At 36.3% G+C, this 18470-nt stretch overlaps 1 protein-coding gene across 1 annotated transcript in view; it reads right to left on the bottom strand.

Annotated features, from left to right (window-relative positions):
• The window catches only part of Lcch3 (Ligand-gated chloride channel homolog 3), a 33468-nt gene that overhangs the window by 3834 nt on the left and 11164 nt on the right, over positions 1-18470 (bottom strand). The window contains exons 2-7 of the mRNA XM_075298302.1: positions 12408-12690; positions 12266-12333; positions 3839-4023; positions 3573-3730; positions 3233-3517; positions 2942-3160 (exon numbers count right to left, since the gene is read on the bottom strand). Of these exons, the coding sequence (XP_075154417.1) occupies positions 2942-3160; positions 3233-3517; positions 3573-3730; positions 3839-4023; positions 12266-12333; positions 12408-12585 (1093 nt within the window). The 5' untranslated portion in view covers positions 12586-12690. The remainder of the gene's footprint in view (positions 1-2941; positions 3161-3232; positions 3518-3572; positions 3731-3838; positions 4024-12265; positions 12334-12407; positions 12691-18470) is intronic.

The raw sequence follows: 18470 nt of genomic DNA, 5'->3' as shown, positions 1-18470 counted from the left end.
TTTGAGGTTAGGATTTTCATGCATTAGTATTTGACAGATCACGTGGGATTTCAGACATGGTGTCAAAGAGAAAGATGCTCAGTATGCTTTGACATTTCATCATGAATAGACTTACGATCTGCCACAACGTCGAATTTTCAGTGAATGGGCCCTAGAAAAGTTGGCAGAAAATCCGCTTTTTTATCGACAAATTTTGTTCAGCGATGAGGCTCATTTCTGGTTGAATGGCTACGTAAATAAGCAAAATTGCCGCATTTGGAGTGAAGAGCAACCAGAAGCCGTTCAAGAACTGCCCATGCATCCCGAAAAATGCACTGTTTGGTGTGGTTTGTACGCTGGTGGAATCATTGGACCGTATTTTTTCAAAGATGCTGTTGGACGCAACGTTACGGTGAATGGCGATCGCTATCGTTCGATGCTAACAAACTTTTTGTTGCCAAAAATGGAAGAACTGAAATTGGTTGACATGTGGTTTCAACAAGATGGCGCTACATGCCACAGAGCTCGCGATTCTATGGCCATTTTGAGGGAAAACTTCGGAGAACAATTCATCTCAAGAAATGGACCGGTAAGTTGGCCACCAAGATCTTGCGATTTGACGCCTTTAGACTATTTTTTGTGGGGCTACGTAAAGTCTAAAGTCTACAGAAATAAGCCAGCAACTATTCCAGCTTTGGAAGACAACATTTCCGAAGAAATTCGGGCTATTCCGGCCGAAATGCTCGAAAAAGTTGCCCAAATTGGACTTTCCGAATGGACCACCTAAGACGCAGCCGCGGTCAACATTTAAATGAAATTATCTTCAAAAAGTAAATGTCATGGACCAATCTAACGTTTCAAATAAAGAACCGATGAGATTTTGCAAATTTTATGCGTTTTTTTTTTTTTAAAAGTTATCAAGCTCTACAAATCACCCTTTAATTAGGGACCGATATGGACCAATTCGTGCGTGTTTGTTAGAGACGATATGGACCAATTTTTGCATGGTTGTTAGAGACCATATAACACCACGTACCACATTTCAACAGAATCGGATGAATTTTGCTCCTCCAAGAGGTTCCGGAGGTCAAATTTGAGGATCGATTTATATGGGGGGTATATATCATTAGGGACCGATATGGACCAATTCTTGCATGGTTGTTAGAGACCATATACTAACACCACGTACCAAATTTCAGCCAGATCGGATGAAATATGTTACTCTTATAGGCTCCGCAAGCCAAATCTGGGGGTCCGTTTATATGGGGGCTATACGTAAAAATGGACCGATGTGGCCCATCCGACCTACATCAGTAACAACTATTTGTGCCAAGTTTGAAGTCGATAGCTTGTTTCATTCGGAAGTTAGCGTGATTTCAACAGATGGACGGACATGCTTAGGTCGACTCAGAATTTGACCACGACACAGAATATATATACTTTATGGGGTCTTAGAGCATTATTTCGATGTGTTACAAACGGATGACAAAGTTAATATACTATATTAATATACTATATTAATATATCTTATGGTGGAAGCTATAAAAAACTTTTGAAATATGTTCGGGAGCCACCGTGGTGCAATGGTTAGCATGCCCGCCTTGCATACACAAGGTCGTGGGTTCAATTCCTGCTACGACCGAACACCAAAAAGTTTTTCAGCGGTGGATTATTCCACCTCAGTAATGCTGGTGACATTTCTGAGGATTTCAAAGCTTCTCTAAGTGGTTTCACTGGAATGTGGAACGCCGTTCGGACTTGGCTATAAAAAGGAGGTCCCTTGTCATTGAGCTTAACATGGAATCGGGCAGCACTCAGTGATAAGAGAGAAGTTCACCACTGTGGTATCACAATGGACTGAATAGTCTAAGTGAGCCTGATACATCGGGCTGCCACATAACCTAACCTAACCTAAATATGTCGAACAATAGGTTATTCTGATAATTTTATTTAACTAAATGTGAAAATGCTTGATATTAAAATCTTAATGGATCTACGATTTTAATATCAAGCGAGTACGGAAATAAATAGATTACGACTATTTAAAAATAGCAACTAACTGGAGCACAGGTACCAGTTCTGTGATAGGTCCGTCAGTGGCAATTTGCACCAATTTCCCATAGGGTATAGTACAAAAGACATTAGTGCAATTTTGAACTCCAATTTTTTCCTTCAATCTTCGAAATTTTAATTTTTTTTTTCAATTTTTTCGAAAAATATTTACTTATTTTTGTGAACTACCCGTGACATTTGCGTTTGTTATGCAGATTTGTTACAATTTACTAAAATTTACAAAAATTTCCTTTTCTATTGGGTTAACTGTTTTTTGAGTTTATCAAGTTAATCACTTTCCTACAATAGATGAGTCCGTTTCTATTGATTTGTCAAGATTTTAATTAATCATAATCGTATTTGCACTGAAAAAGCAGTGAATCTACCATGAAAGAACATTTTAGTTAGTTTTAGAAAATTTTAACTAAACTTTATTAGTAACGCAGACGTCACATCGATTTCACAAAAATAAGTAAATAATTTTCGACAAATTCAAGAAAATTTATTAGACAAAATTATGTTTATTTCTTTTATTATTAAAGAAAATTTCGTAGTTTGAAGGAAAAAATTGGAGTTCAATGTTGCAAAAATGTATTTAGTGCCATACGAAGTTCAAAATGGGTGCGTTATTGGTAAAATTTACAAATTTTAAGAAACTCTGAAGTATTTGGTGGGAGACACGAATTTAGTTTATCTTTATGCTTCACTCTGTGTATAATTTGTTCCTTTGTTATAGTTACGCAAAAAATTAATAAAGTTATGGATATTTTCATAAAACGTAATAATTCCATGAACTTAAATAGAATTATATCGGCTTAAAAATAGGGTTCACTCTTTTTGAGTGTGGATTACAATATAAAACATATTCAAAAATGTATGTATATTTGAACTGAATTGAATTGATATGTACCTGTTTTCTTGTTATCTCCATCCTTTCCTCGTTTCACTTTCTTTTTGGCTCTTTTACCCCAATAAGTGTAATTGACGGCTGCATATTCTAAGAGGGCAGCAAATACGAACACAAAACACATGACCAGATAAATATCAATGGCTTTCACATATGATATCCTGGGTAAGGAACTGCGTACTCCCGTACTTATGGTAGTCATAGTAAGAACAGTGGTGATACCTAGGGATTAATTACTCCTAACGATTAGACAAAACTTTCGAACCAAAAACCAGATTTACCAGATTCACTTACCTAATGCCACACGGGCACTAGTTGCCTCGTGGTTTATCCAAAATGAAACCCAGGAGAGCATAACAATCAAAATACTTGGCAGGTATGTCTGGAAGATGAAGTAACCAATGTTACGTTGCAATTTAAAGGATAGAGATAGACGTTGATAGACACCAGTGGCAAGGCGTTCTTTGCGATCATTCGTCTCATAACCGATAATAGTGAATTGTGGCAGTTGGGCATCTTCAACCCCCCGTATGGGAGTTGGTTTCCAATACATGACAACATCGCTAACAGTGTAACCATCTAAAGAGAGAAAAAGATGGAGAATCCTGTTTTCAGTCAAAACCATTGGACTTACAGCTTTCTATTTCTACGGTGCAGTTCTGCGAATCCAGGGGATAATAATGCAAATCCATCATGCAGGCTAGTGTTGTAGTGAATCGCATGCCATAGGTGACAGAACCATCTCCGCCAAGACGCACCAGCTTATTGCGTTCGGTGACGTCGTGCAAAAAACTGCACAAACAAAAACAAAAACAATGACACAGACAGAGGCAATCAATATTTTGGGGTCGTTTCTGAATGGGTCTTGTGTTTTTGGGTTTTATGGGTTTCCTTACATACCTGTTTTTGTCATTGGCAAAGAACGTATCCGGCACCCAAATTTTTTCAGCAAAGTCTCCAGAGAGTGTCAGGACATCATTGACACCATCGTCATCAGCATCGTCATCATAATATGGACCATAAGCATTGAATGCCAATCGTTCATCACGCCAGTACTGATTCAAATACATTGTAATGGTGTAATCCTGTGTGTTAAAATGGGAGACAGTGAATTTTATTTCAAGGACCCATAAAAGGCAGCATGAATATTCAAACATGTGGAAGAGGTGTTAAGTACTTCAAAAGCTCAATCATATACGTGCTACTTGTGCGTGTGTGTATATACGAATGTGTCTGTCTGTGTTGCAGAATGCATGAAAGGCCTGGTTGGTGGGGAGGGAAACATTTGTGAATGTGAAAAGTGTTACTCTGCTAGTATGTCACTAAAATTCTAAACAACTTCCTCCGAATTTTCTTATAAATGGGGTTTGGTACATTGAGTGCCTCAAACTTGAGAGAATTTGCTTCATCCGAAACAGAAGTTGTTTCGAACATAGAACCAAAAGTTAAAAAAAAGTAAGGAAAGTCTAAAGTCGGGCGGGGCCGACTATATTATACCCTGCACCACTTTGTAGATCTAAATTTACGATACCATATCACATCCGTCAAATGTGTTGGGGGCTATATACACGCACAGAAAAAACATGTTTGGACATGGTTGCCGCATCCATTTAATGCTTATTTAGAGCAGCGTACGAAAACAAACAAAACAAAACGTTTCCAATTGTTTCGTTTCGTACAATCCACATGTCAAAAACGAAACAAAACGAAAACCTGACATAACGGCACTTGCCTTTCGTTTTGTATTGTTTTTGTTCGTGAGTGGAAACTAAACCTAAACTGAAAAGTACTGTGGTGCTTAGTAAAATATAGGAAACAAAACGGTACACATTAAATGCAAACGTTTCGCAAACGTTTGCTCATTCGTTAAGTCCTTACAAGAAGAAAAATCTTGAATTTTATTTTTATACCCCTCACCACTACTGTGGCATAGGGTATAATAAGTTTGTGCATTTTTATGTAACGCTTTGGTAACGATTGGTCTCAGAAAAGTCTGAAACCAATCGTTTAGTATACCGATCGTCTTAGAATGAAATTCTGAGTCGATATATCGATGTCCGTCTGTATATCCGTCCGTCTGACTGTATATGTAATTTTGTGTGCAAAGTACAGCTCGCAATTTAAGTCGGGTCGTTCTCAAATTTGGCACAGAATTTCACTTTGGCTCAAAAACAATCGCTATTGATTTTGAAAAAAAAAATCGGTTCATATTTAGATATAGCTGCCATATATATTTTTCACCGATCTGGTCATAATTGACGTACCTATCATCGTCTTTTCTTAAAATTTCGGACAGCCAATTGGTTTGCGGCTCTCGTAAAATATGCAAAATATCAGCTAAATCGATTCCGATTTAGATATAGCTCCCATATATATCTTTCGTCCGATTTGCACTTATGTAGCATCAAAAGCCAGAGTCTTGCCCTGATTTGCTTCAAATTTTACTCAGGGCGTACGGTTAATAGTTCCGATTTAGATATAGCTCCCATATATATCTTTCGCCCGATATGGACTTATATGGCCGCAGAAGCCAAAGTGTTATTCTAATTTGCTTGAACTAGGAATACAATTAGTAGTGTAGTCAAGTGTGATAAATTTTACTTAAATCGGCTCAGACTTAGATATAACTCCCATATATCGAATTCGCCCAATTTGGATTAGTATGACTACAGAGGCAAAAGTTTTACTCTGATTTACGTGAAATTTTGCAGAGGGAGTAAAATTAACATTCTAACTACGCTTGCTAAGTTTTGTTTAAGTCGGTTCAGATTTTGATATATCTCCCGAATATATCTTTCGACCGATTTAGACGTTTTACCCCTATTTACTTGAAACTTTGTATAGGGAGTAAAATTAAGGTTCTGGATATGCATGCTTATTTTGGTTGAAATCGGTTCAGATTTTGATGTAGCTCCCATACATGATGTTGATATAGCTCCCGTACATGTAACTTTTAAAGAATTTCTGTTCACATTCTTCTTCTGTTTACATTCATATCAGGGTGCGTATTTTTAAGATGACGCTCCAAATTACCGGCATGCCCACATAAAGTTTTATGGCAGTCTTCATTGTTACATATAAATGTTTTATTTTGATTGTCATACTCAAATAGTTGTCGTAATATATCATTTTTTGGATGCGGCATGATCGTACGAAGACACGGAGTACACTGATTTCACGTATTGGTTATGTCCCGTTGTTGTCATCGTTTCGCTCAGCAAACGTTTGCAAACGTTTTATTGCCGTTTCGTTACCGAACGAAACAACAAAACGACACAAATCCAAAGAGCACTAAAGCAATCGTTCCGTTTCGTCTCTTTTGCTTTTGAAATGTTTGTTGTTTTGTTTGTGACTACGTACAAAACGATTGACGAAAATTGAAAAGTTTGTGACTTTAAATGATACGTACCTCAATCGTTTCGTTTGTTTTCGTACACTGATTTAGAGTATGTAATTGTCGCGAAAACCATGTATTTTGTCTTTGTAAAAATAATTTTCGAGCGGAGAAAAATATATGTTGGTAATAAGCATTTAAATGGTTCTCAAATGCCGCAAACATGTTCTATTATTTAAATGATAGAATTTGAGACCATTATATGGTCAGGAAAATCATGTATCTGACCATTCAATTTTTTGACTTTTTTGCAGAGAAAAAAATATTTTTATAGTTTACGTATAGACATGTCTACAACCATTACATGGCCATAAAGACCATGTACATTGTTTTCGTGACCATTTAATTTTTTTGCAGCGACAAGAATTTTATAAAAACATTGAGCAGGTACACACGATTTTCATTTTGCGCGTCAGTCGTGTGTTGATTGTTTCTTGGAATGGACGGAGAATACGGAATTATTGTGTTTTGTGTTAATTTATTTATTCAGAAATGGCACGTGGTTTTATGTGAATACAAAAAAGGAAAGTGTAATTGAAAAAAATATACCTGGTTTTTGTTCTGCATTTTGATATATGGTATAATTTATTTTTATTTGCAGTTACATGATGTCTGCGTTTGTACATTTGATGGGCACGAAGTAAATATGGAATGATTACTTATTGTTGAAATTGAACCAAACTAGAGTGTGTAAAAATATGTGAAGTTTGCTTGCACGACATTATAAATACAAATAAACAATGAATTAGTTTATAAATAAATAAAAACAAATAAATAAAGTTGATTTTGTGTTTTCTTTTCTCAAGTGGCGTCCTTTTTTCGACGACGAAAAAAGTTTTTTCATAAAAATCAAAACATTTTAGGTTGTGACCATGTTCTTTTAACTAGAAGAAAAACATTTTTGACGAATAACATAACATTTTAGATCGTGACCATTGCCTTTTAATGGAAACAAAAGTCTTTTTATCAATATAATAACATTTTAGATGAGGACAATTGTATTTTTCTTAGAACCATGTTCACTGAGCCAACATGGTTGCAGGTTAAAATGTTACATGGTCGCCGCAAAAATAGCTGCTATCATATTATTTTGCTCTTCGAATATGATTGTGGCAATCATGTTTCTTCTCTGCGTGTATAAAGGTTTGTCCCAAATACATACATTTAAATATCACTCGATCTGGACAGAATTTTATAGACTTCTACAAAATCTATAGACTCTAGATTTAAGTCGGCTAATGCACTAGGGTGGAACACAATGTTAGTACAAAAATATGGGAAACATTTAAATCTGAAGCAATTTTAAGGAAACTTCGCAAAAGTTTATTTATGATTTATCGCTCGATATATATGTATTAGAAGTTTAGGAAAATTAGAGTCATTTTTACAACTTTTCGACTAAGCAGTGGCGATTTTGCAAGGAAAATTTTGGTATTTTGACCATTTTTGTCGAAATCAGAAAAACATATATATGGGAGCTATATCTAAATCTGAACCGATTTCAACCAAATTTGGCACGCATAGCTACAATGCTAATTCTACTCCCTGTGCAAAATTTAAAATAAATCGGAGTTAAAAATTGGCCTCTGTGGTCATATGAGTGTAAATCGAGTGAAAGCTATATATGGGAGATATATCTAAATCTGAACCGATTTCAATAAAATTTGGCACACTTGACTACACTACTAGTTGTACTCCTAGTGCAAAATTTCAACCAAATTGGTGTAAAACTCTGGCTTGTGGGACCATATTAGTCCACATCGGGCGAAAGATATATTTAGGAGCTATATCTAAATCTGAACCAATTTCAATAAAATTTGGCACACTTGAGTATAGTACTATTTGTTCTTCTTGTGCAAAATTTTAAGCAAATTAGGGTAAAACTCTGGCTTCTGAGGCCATATAAGTCCATATCGGGCGAAATATATATATATGGGAGCTATATCTAAATCTGAACCTATTTCTTCCAAAATCAATAGGGTTCTACTCTGAGCCAAAACACATACATGTGAAGTCGATTGGACTAAAACTGTGACCTAGACTTTGATTACAAAAATGTGTTCACGGACAGACGGACATGGCTATATCGACTCAGGAGCCCACCCTGAGCATTTTTCCCAAAGACACCATGTGTCTATCTCGTCTCCTTCTGGGTGTTGCAAACATATGCACTAACTTATAATATCCTGTTCCACAGTGTGGCGCAGGGTATAAAAATATAATGAACGAACAAGTATATAAGTTCGGTCGAGCCACCTCCATGAATTATAGATAATAGTATCCTTTGAAAATTCTTCGTCGAAGTGGAAAGGGGATACGTTCTTAAGCAGATCGTTTCAACTAGTATGCTTCCCGAAAATAAATTTAAAGCTGCTACATATGGATACTACATCGGATTTGGCAGTTATAACCATAATTTTTTGTATTTTAGAAGAATCTTAAACTTCTCCTCTAAGCTCGCAGGAAAATCCGATGACAGCACGATTTTTAAAATTTTAATTCTTGCAAATCTTTCGGCCAGAACGAATCTTATGTACCCACCACGGATTGTACACAAAATTATGCCAAATACGATAGTTCACAATTACATTGCTACATCTAATTAAGGTGCGATATTAATAATTTTTAGAGGTGTGCTGCTTTTCAAGCCACAGGTATATCTCATACAAATTGATATTAATCCGATCTTGTGGCTTCCCTACCGGAAAATTGTGAATGTTTCCACCGACGAACCTTTCACAGGACTGGTACCGATAATCCAGTTTATCTCAATTTTTTGAAAATTTCGCGAACGTGAGCATGATAAACCAATCTAAGGTCGAGCGTGAGCGTCGGTCACGAAAATAATCTGCATATGAGTAACAAATTTCGGAAAAATGTTACTCATATAAATCAGAGGATTTTTAGAGAGCAACAAAAAAAAAAAAAAATATTCCACTCGTGAGTCTGAATCTTTAAACGTTTTTCTTGGATTTTTCTTTTCGTAAGTGTGCGCGAGTTCTATCTAAAATACCCTACGTGATAAACATTTTCCGTCATGATTTTGCGTTGACACCTCTACCAGTGATTAGTCTTGTACCGATCTTGCGTTTAATTCATTTCCACTAAGGTGCGGATACAAAATGAGTTTCAGCAGTCCCGTATAAATCAGTAACAACGACACGTCACGTACCGAATTTCGAGCGGATTGGATGAAAAATAGACCTTCTGGAGTCTCATGATATGAACCATGGAGAGCAATACTCGGCGACCTATAGCAATGAGAAGTATTTGAGGCAAGTTTGATGCAAATATCTGTATAATTTTGAAAGTTACTTAGCCAAATTCTGAATAACAATTCCCTGTGAATTTTTCCCTATTCCCCTATTCTAAACAAAATCTCCTTGGGGAATTTTTTCTTTTCACTTATTCTAAAGGGTGATATGGTCAATATAAACTTGACGTATTTCTTTCAATTTTGCATTTAGAAAACCTGAACACCCCTCATTTTGAAGGTGTGTGTGTGTAGAATGTTGCTCCTATTTTGATTTTGGAATTCACTCTTCAGTTGTCAAAATGCCGTCCAAGCGTATCAAAATTTTGCTCGCGCATCGCGAATATCCGAGCTACTTGCACGAAAAGCTGGCAAAATCGCTAAAAGTTGCCAAATCAACCGTTAGAAATGTAATTAAAGTGTTTGGGGAACGTTTGTCGACAGCCAGGAAGTCTGGATCTGGGGGAAATCGAAAACCGGAAGCCGCTGAGACGACAAAGAGAGTTGCCGGTAGTTTCAAGCGAAACCCTAACCTCTCTCTCCGAGATGCCGCAAATAAGCTGGGTGTATTGTCTAGAACCGTGCATCGAGCCAAAAAACGAGCCAGACTATCGACTTACAAGAAGGTAGTGACTCCAAATCGCGATGATAAACAAAATACGACGGCCAAAGCGCGATCCCGGAGGCTGTACACGACGATGCTGACGAAGTTTGACTACGTGGTAATGGACGACGAAACCTACGTCAAAGCCGACTACAAGCAGCTTCCGGGACAGGAGTTTTATACGGCAAAAGGAAGGGGAAAGATAGCAGATATTTTCAAGCACATAAAACTGTCAAAGTTCGCAAAGAAATATCTGGTTTGGCAAGCCATCTGTACCTGTGGCTTGAAAAGCAGCATTTTCATAGCTTCCGGGACTGTCAACCAAGAAATTTACGTGAAAGAGTGTTTGAATAAACGTCTGCTGCCTTTCCTGAAGAAACACGGTTGTTCCGTACTGTTTTGGCCGGTTTTGGCATCTTGCCATTACGGTAAAAAGGCCATAGAGTGGTACGCCGCCAACAACGTGCAGGTGGTTCCCAAGGACAAAAACCCTCCCAGCACGCCAGAATTCCGCCCAATTGAGAAATACTGGGCTATTGTCAAGCGGAACCTAAAGAAGACCAAAAAAAAACTGCTAAGGACGAGCAGCAGTGCAAGCAAACTGGCTTTCTGCGGCGAAGAAGGTGGACAAGGTGGCTGTACAAAATCTGATGGCAGGTGTCAAGCGTGAGGCCCGGCAATTCGGATTTGGAAAAGCGAAAGCCTAACTGAATATTTTTCCTGAATTTTATACTAACTGAACTTGAAAAAGAAATTTAATTTGATTTTTTAAATAAACGATTTCACCGATTTACACGCGTTTTCCCTTGACCAAATTTTGACCGTATCACCCTTTAAACCAACTTCGAAATCTCCTTGGTGAAAACTTAGTATTACGAATGCCAACAAAAGGAAAAAACGATGACTCTTATTGGGAATATTTCAAGGGAGTTGCAACCAAAATGTAAGTATATTATAAACAAAATAGAAAATCATGCTCCGGCTACACTGGGCCACAGATACGAGTACGTCTCGATCTTTTCTTACGCCATTTTAATAGCCATCTTCGACAAAGAAGCTTAGAGCGGAGCTTAATTTTATTAGTGCGGATAATCCAAATGTCTTGCGTTTAAGTGGATTGTGGGCTGCTAACAATCCAACAGGTATTAGAAAGCAGGCTTATTTTATTATTTATTTATTTATTTATTTATTTAATATTTGTAAAACCTTCGAAAGTAAAGCAGCCCATTGACTAAGTAACAACCTCTTCATGTACAAGTATGTAGTTACAAAGTTTCAGGCAACCCAAGCGGGTTGATGGCATCGCGTAGCTTTCTCCCATCTATCCTTTGAACGTTGTTATATTGGTGCGCCACTTCCTCAGCTACAAATGGATTTGCGTTTTTCTATTTTTGAAAGTTCGTTTCGTTTGTATAAGAATACATTGATTATCGAATGGCCTGAGAATTCTTCAAACGTTAAGAATGTTTTTACTGTTTTCTTGACACATATTGTATATGTTCGTTTATTACTCGACAGCAAAGTATGAAGTGACTTGCCTTTCGAAATATATTAACAAAAATCAATTTTCTTTCGTTTGGAATACGAAAGAAAGCCTTTGTTCGATATACAGGAATAGGGCATAAATAATTTCTCCCTTTTTATTTCCTTCCACAACTTTTTAGAATAGGAGGATTTTATTCCCGGGGAAAATGGATTCCCAGGGAAAGCATTCCCCAGGGAATATTTGGAATTGGGCATTTAACATTGAAAAAGTACAATAAACACTCGGAAACAAGAATAGAGGACATTTTTACCGACAAGTTTTTCAGGTTGTGCAATAGTGTGTTACAATGTATCATCTCATAAAAAATTGAAAATTGGAATGACGACAACCGAGTAAGTTCCAATGTCTTCGGTAATCCCCAACATTTCAGAACGTAACAATTCCAAGATATATTGTTGAATTGTTAAGTCAAAATATATTTAAGAAAATCCGAAATTAGTTTTCAAATAACCGTGGACTAAAAACAATTAATTTCCTTTGCGCTGAATACGATTTTTTCACGTGTACATTTTCTAATTGTTTACACTTACCATATTAACTTCCGATATGGCATCGAAACTGGCTATCGTCAAATCCATGCCCACATGTAAAGGTTCTCCTTTTTTGATATCATTAACATACGAAAGAAATTTGCATTAAATTTCGCAAAAAATATATGATTTGTTTTCCTACCTCCAAAATTCGGTCTTAATCGAATGTCATAGCCTTTTAAAATTTTTGTTATGGTCTGTGTAACATTCTCAAGGCGACCGGCTATCATCTCCCTTCGTTTACATCTGACGGGGGTTGTATGAAGCACCAGCATAATGACTAAACTGCAGGCTATTGTTGGGCCAACAGTTCTTAGCATTTTGTCTGTTCGTGGAAAGGATACTTGAGTAAGGATTTTGTGAGATGCTCCGTAATGTTCATTCCATCGCTGTTCTTCAAAATGGTTTCTCGTGGTCCTTCAAATCTGTAAATAGACGGAAAAGGAATTTATTATCCTTAATCGTATGGAAGGTCTGTTCAGCGTTCAGTAATTGTCAGCTATGGTGTGTAGCTGTCGGAAAGATGCAACAGGGGCGACAGGATGCAAAAAAAAAAGTCATATTTAGTATACGTTACGCATTGCCGCTTTTGTTTCGGTGTAGTTCTCTATTGTTCGGTTTCCTTTTATGTGTAAACGAATCAAAAGTTTATTCAACTTGCATGCATTGTTTTACTGCGCATTGATGCAATTACTAAAGTACATGCATACACACACACACACATACACACACATTTAGGCATAGATGATGACTGTAAATGAATGTGGTCGATAACACACTCAGGACCCATGGACAAAATGGACAATAATGTAATGCTGAAACTATGAGGAAGAAAAAAATCAACAAGAGAGAATTAAGAAGGCGATTATGAAGGGCCAGAGCGGAAATAAAAAAACCTTCAGTCGAGTGTATAATTGCGTTAAATCTCTTAAGAACAATATAATGTAGGACAGTCCCTTGTGGGTAAGTGTGGGTGTGTGTGTGTGGGATTACAGCATTAAAGGAACAACATATATGTATGTGAATGAATTTTATTATGTACTGCATGTGTGAGCTAGTTTAATTCATATTTTAGATTTAGTTTTGCGTATATTTTTAAATGGCAAATGTAATTTCCGTTTAGCGAAAATAAGTGAATCTTCCATACAGCAATCAGTGCTAGACCGTGAATAAAGCCATTCTAATATGGTTGGTTGTAATTATAGTGAATGTTTATACTACCTTATATTACGGTAGAATTGTATTTTAGAACAAAACACTATGTATAGTGGCAAGGAATTCGAAAATGTGTACAAAAGTATGGTATAGTGATAGGTTACGTTTATTTCTTAAACAGTTAGAGCTCTAGGTGGTCCGTGAATTTGGTCTCCATTTGTAGTTTTTATCAAACTAGTAAACATTTCCAACAATTACCTTACCCGCTCACACACGTAAACAAATAATTCTTTCCTCCCAAACGAAATTTTAGACACACAAAGATCGTTTCTCATTTGATTTTCGCTGTAAGGAAGTTTATTTGGAAGAACATTATAAAATATTCGTGATAAACGTTTATTCTTTTCCAGGATGTAAAAACAATTTGATAAAGACTCTAACTCTAAAAACAATCTTTTCTGGCTAATTGCATTTTCCCGCACATCTTTCTCGCTTCTACGAGGTTTTTAGTTCTGAGCACATTTTTCTATAATACAAACAATGTAGAAGAAATTATTCAATTTTATAAAATTTTTAAATTTTAGCTTTCGCCTGAACGGAGGATCGAACCGCGGGCCATGCAATTTGTAAGCCAACACACTATCCACTGAGCTATATTGCTGTTATTGTCATCAATACACAATTATCCATATAAGGTATATTTATATAGCATAGCTTGCGGCGCCCACAAGCCGAATAAACAAACTTTATGAAACAGAAACATAGATTTATTTGGGCACCGTGGAGAAGTGGTAGCTACGTCCGCCTTGCATGCCAAGGGTCGTGGGTTCGCTCCCTGTTTCGACCGAATTAATCTTCAGAATTTGCCCCATTTTCACCACAACTGTGCAGCAACAAATCAAAATTAATCAATTTTGAGTCATTGCTGAATTGACTTGATTGGTAAACAATTCCTTATTTTTACAAACATTCTACATTTTCGGGAAATTAGATGAGTATTTCAATCTCCAAAAAAGGTATTTGTGGGTGCTAATCCGAAATGGGGACCAATGTATCTTTCAGGACATTAAATAACGCAATAGCAGATTCTAAATTATAATAAAGGGTGATTTGTTAAGAGCTTGATAACTTTTTTTAAAAAAAAAACGCATAAAATTTGCAAAATCTCATCGGTTCTTTATTTGAAACGTTAGATTGGTCCATGACATTTACTTTTTGAAGATAATTTCATTTAAATGTTGACCGCGGCTGCGTCTTAGGTGGTCCATTCGGAAAGTCCAATTTTGGGCAACTTTTTCGAACATTTCGGCCGGAATAGCCCGAATTTCTTCGGAAATGTTGTCTTCCAAAGCTGGAATAGTTGCTGGCTTATTTCTGTAGACTTTAGACTTGACGTAGCCCCACAAAAAATAGTCTAAAGGCGTCAAATCGCATGATCTTGGTGGCCAACTTACCGGTCCATTTCTTGAGATGAATTGTTCTCCGAAGTTTTCCCTCAAAATGGCCATAGAATCGCGAGCTGTGTGGCATGTAGCGCCATCTTGTTGAAACCACATGTCAACCAAGTTCAGTTCTTCCATTTTTGGCAACAAAAAGTTTGTTAGCATCGAACGATAGCGATCGCCATTCACCGTAACGTTGCGTCCAACAGCATCTTTGAAAAAATACGGTCCAATGATTCCACCAGCGTACAAACCACACCAAACAGTGCATTTTTCGGGATGCATGGGAAGTTCTTGAACGGCTTCTGGTTGCTCTTCACTCCAAATGCGGCAATTTTGCTTATTTACGTAGCCATTCAACCAGAAATGAGCCTCATCGGTGAACAAAATTTGTCGATAAAAAAGCGGATTTTCTGCCAACTTTTCTAGGGCCCATTCACTGAAAATTCGACGTTGTGGCAGATCGTTCGGCTTCAGTTCTTGCACGAGCTGTATTTTATACGGTTTTACACCAAGATCTTTGCGTAAAATCTTCCATGTGGTCGAATAACACAAACCCAATTGCTGCGAACGGCGACGAATCGACATTTCACGGTCTTCAGCAACACTCTCAGAAACAGACGCAATATTCTCTTCTGTACGCACTGTACGCATTCGTGTGGTTGGTTTAATGTCCAATAAAGTAAACTGAGTGCGAAACTTGGTCACAATCGCATTAATTGTTTGCTCACTTGGTCGATTATGTAGACCATAAATCGGACGTAAAGCGCGAAACACATTTCGAACCGAACACTGATTTTGGTAATAAAATTCAATGATTTGCAAGCGTTGCTCGTTAGTAAGTCTATTCATGATGAAATGTCAAAGCATACTGAGCATCTTTCTCTTTGACACCATGTCTGAAATCCCACGTGATCTGTCAAATACTAATGCATGAAAATCCTAACCTCAAAAGAATCACCCTTTACAATGGAAAGAAACCCAGCAGTGGAATCTTAGATGCCTTCTCATTTACACTGCAATTATAAGCGCTTTTCGAAGATCCGATAGTCATGAACGTTTCGCTTCTACAAGCAGGCAATTTTACATGCCTCAAAGAGAGCATTTTTGCACATACCCAAAATGTTTGCACATACCCAAAATGTTGCATATTAAAATGCGCAAAATGTATGACCCATTAATGTATTAAGAAAATGTGCATAAAAATTTGGATCCATATTTTCTTAGGAAGTAAAACAAAACAATATCCCTACGTTTCTTATATATAAAATTAGGAAAAATATAGATAACCACAGAAAACACCAGCAAAATCTTTTATTTTTTTCCTCTCGCAATTACGTTTGATTAGTCGACTTTTCAATCGTTCACTTTTCATCGAAATTTGGAAAATTGTACTTTTCGAGTTTTCGACTTTTTCAAAATTTAATAATGGAGATGATATTCAGAGTATGTATGTTCATACATATCTATGTCGAATTTTTGACCATTTTCTTTAAAATTCGATTTTGCAAGTTTTCAAAATGATCAAAAGTCCATTATTAGAATTTGTGTATTACAAGAAGTCGTCTTCGTCTTTTCAATTAATCGAAAAGTCCAATTTTTAAAATTCCTAAAAATGTTTTATAGCGTACAAGTGAGAGAAAAAAATAGCAAAAGTTAAGATAAGAAAGAATTTTATACCCTGAACCACTTTGTAGATCTTCATTTTCGATTCCATCTTAAATCTTTCAAATGTGTTGAGTGCTATATATAAAGGTTTATATTCCCATATGCATATATTTAAATCTGAAAAGATTTGGAAACAAATGTTTACACTTCTATAGAATCTCTCTCTCTCGGCTCATGCCCTGGAATGGAAAGTAAAAAACGAGTGAGTGTAGAGGAATGTCGGACGGGGCCGACAATATCATACCCTACACTATCCCTTCTAAATTAGTAAACATAACATACTTATTTGGGGGTATTATTAAAATAAGTTTGTGAGATAAATCTGGATCGCATACGATGTGGCAGATTCCTCTCACTTTTTCCCATATCTGTATATAAGAAAATTAAGGTTTACATGTTTACGGGAGCTATATCTAAAGCGGAACCGATTTAAAACAAAATTTGCATGAATAGATAGAATGTACTCCCTGTGCACAATTTTACGTATATTGGAGTAAATGTATATTGGAGTAAAACTTTGGCCTCTGCGGTCATATGAGGGTATATCGGGTGAAAGATATATATCTGAACCGATTTCTTCCAACATTAATAGGATCTCACTCTGGCCGAAAATACATATTTGTACCAAATTAGATTAAAACTACGACCTAGAATTTGATTAAAAAAATGTGTTCACAGGCAGACGGACATGGCTGGGTCGAATCTGGTGCCGGCCCTGAGCAATATTGCCAAATAAACCATGTGCCTATCATGTCTCCATCTGGGTGTTGGTAACATATGCAATAACTAATAATAATCCCCTCAAAAGAGTGGTTAATGGTAGAAAAGAGATACACTGCAAAAATATTGTTTTCAGACCAAATATTTCTCTGATAAACAGTTTTTTTTCCCTATTTTAAAGTCGATAAACTGAAATCGTTTTGTTAGAATTAAGTGATTCGACTTTAAAATGGGTATTTTTACATTAAACAAACTTTTGTTTGACCAAGGCCAACTAGTTTTAATAATTCAGAAAAATTCTTCAAAATTAATTAAATCGCCTATAAATTTGTTGACTTTATGTATCTTGATTACAAAGCAAAATAAGTTCAAATATGAGATATGTTTTTAAACATTTATTTTAAAGACAGGTTTTACTTAAATTCGAGTCTGGACTAGAGGTTTGCGCGTGTTGTCGTTCACACATTTCTAAAGCACTTTTTAGTATCAAGTACTCAAAATTCAAATTTAAAAGAGAATCACGCTTTGAACGTGTCCTTACATGAATTCTCTGCTTCTCAGCTTCGGAATCAATACCATAAATCATTAGTGTAAAGATAAAATTTTTGGAACCGGGCAAGCATTTTCTCCGTGTAGAATGTAGATCCTCTCAATAAAACAATAATTCATAATTTGAATAGAAACAAACCCCATGAGAAATGTTAAGTTCTTAAAAATACTTTGAGTAAGGGTCCATTACATATAAAGTTGCATGCTAAGAGTAGTCATCATATCATGACTAATCGTAGATTGCAAGTGTGATGTTGTCTTTGTCTCTTTAAACTACTCTTATCACATGTAAACTTGCTTTCTCAGAGTAGGCATAATATCGTGACTACTCGTAGAATGCAAGTGTGCTGTTGTTTGTTCTATAAATAGACATTAGCTTATGTAGAGGTTTTAGCATCAACATATTATAACAGGCGATGGATGAGTGAGTAGAACACAGGACTATCAAGAATGAGACCCAAGTTCGAAACCGGCGACGGTAAAAAACAAGTAAGTAAAAAAATAAAATAAAATAAAATAGTGGGAATGTTTAATTTAATGTCAGAACATAAGAAAAATTATATGAAATGTAAAAAAATATGGAAGTTTGTTTTTACTTTTTTTGTCTGAGCACATTCCAAAATGGCACTTTTGTATGTCTTATTAAAAGCCTGCATTTGCAGGGGGTTTGC

This window comes from Haematobia irritans, chromosome 3 (genome assembly GCF_050003625.1).
Source record: "Haematobia irritans isolate KBUSLIRL chromosome 3, ASM5000362v1, whole genome shotgun sequence".
NCBI lineage: Eukaryota > Metazoa > Arthropoda > Insecta > Diptera > Muscidae > Haematobia > Haematobia irritans.
The sequence above is the reverse complement of the archived record's forward strand: the minus strand, read 5'-3'. Positions and strand labels throughout refer to the sequence as shown.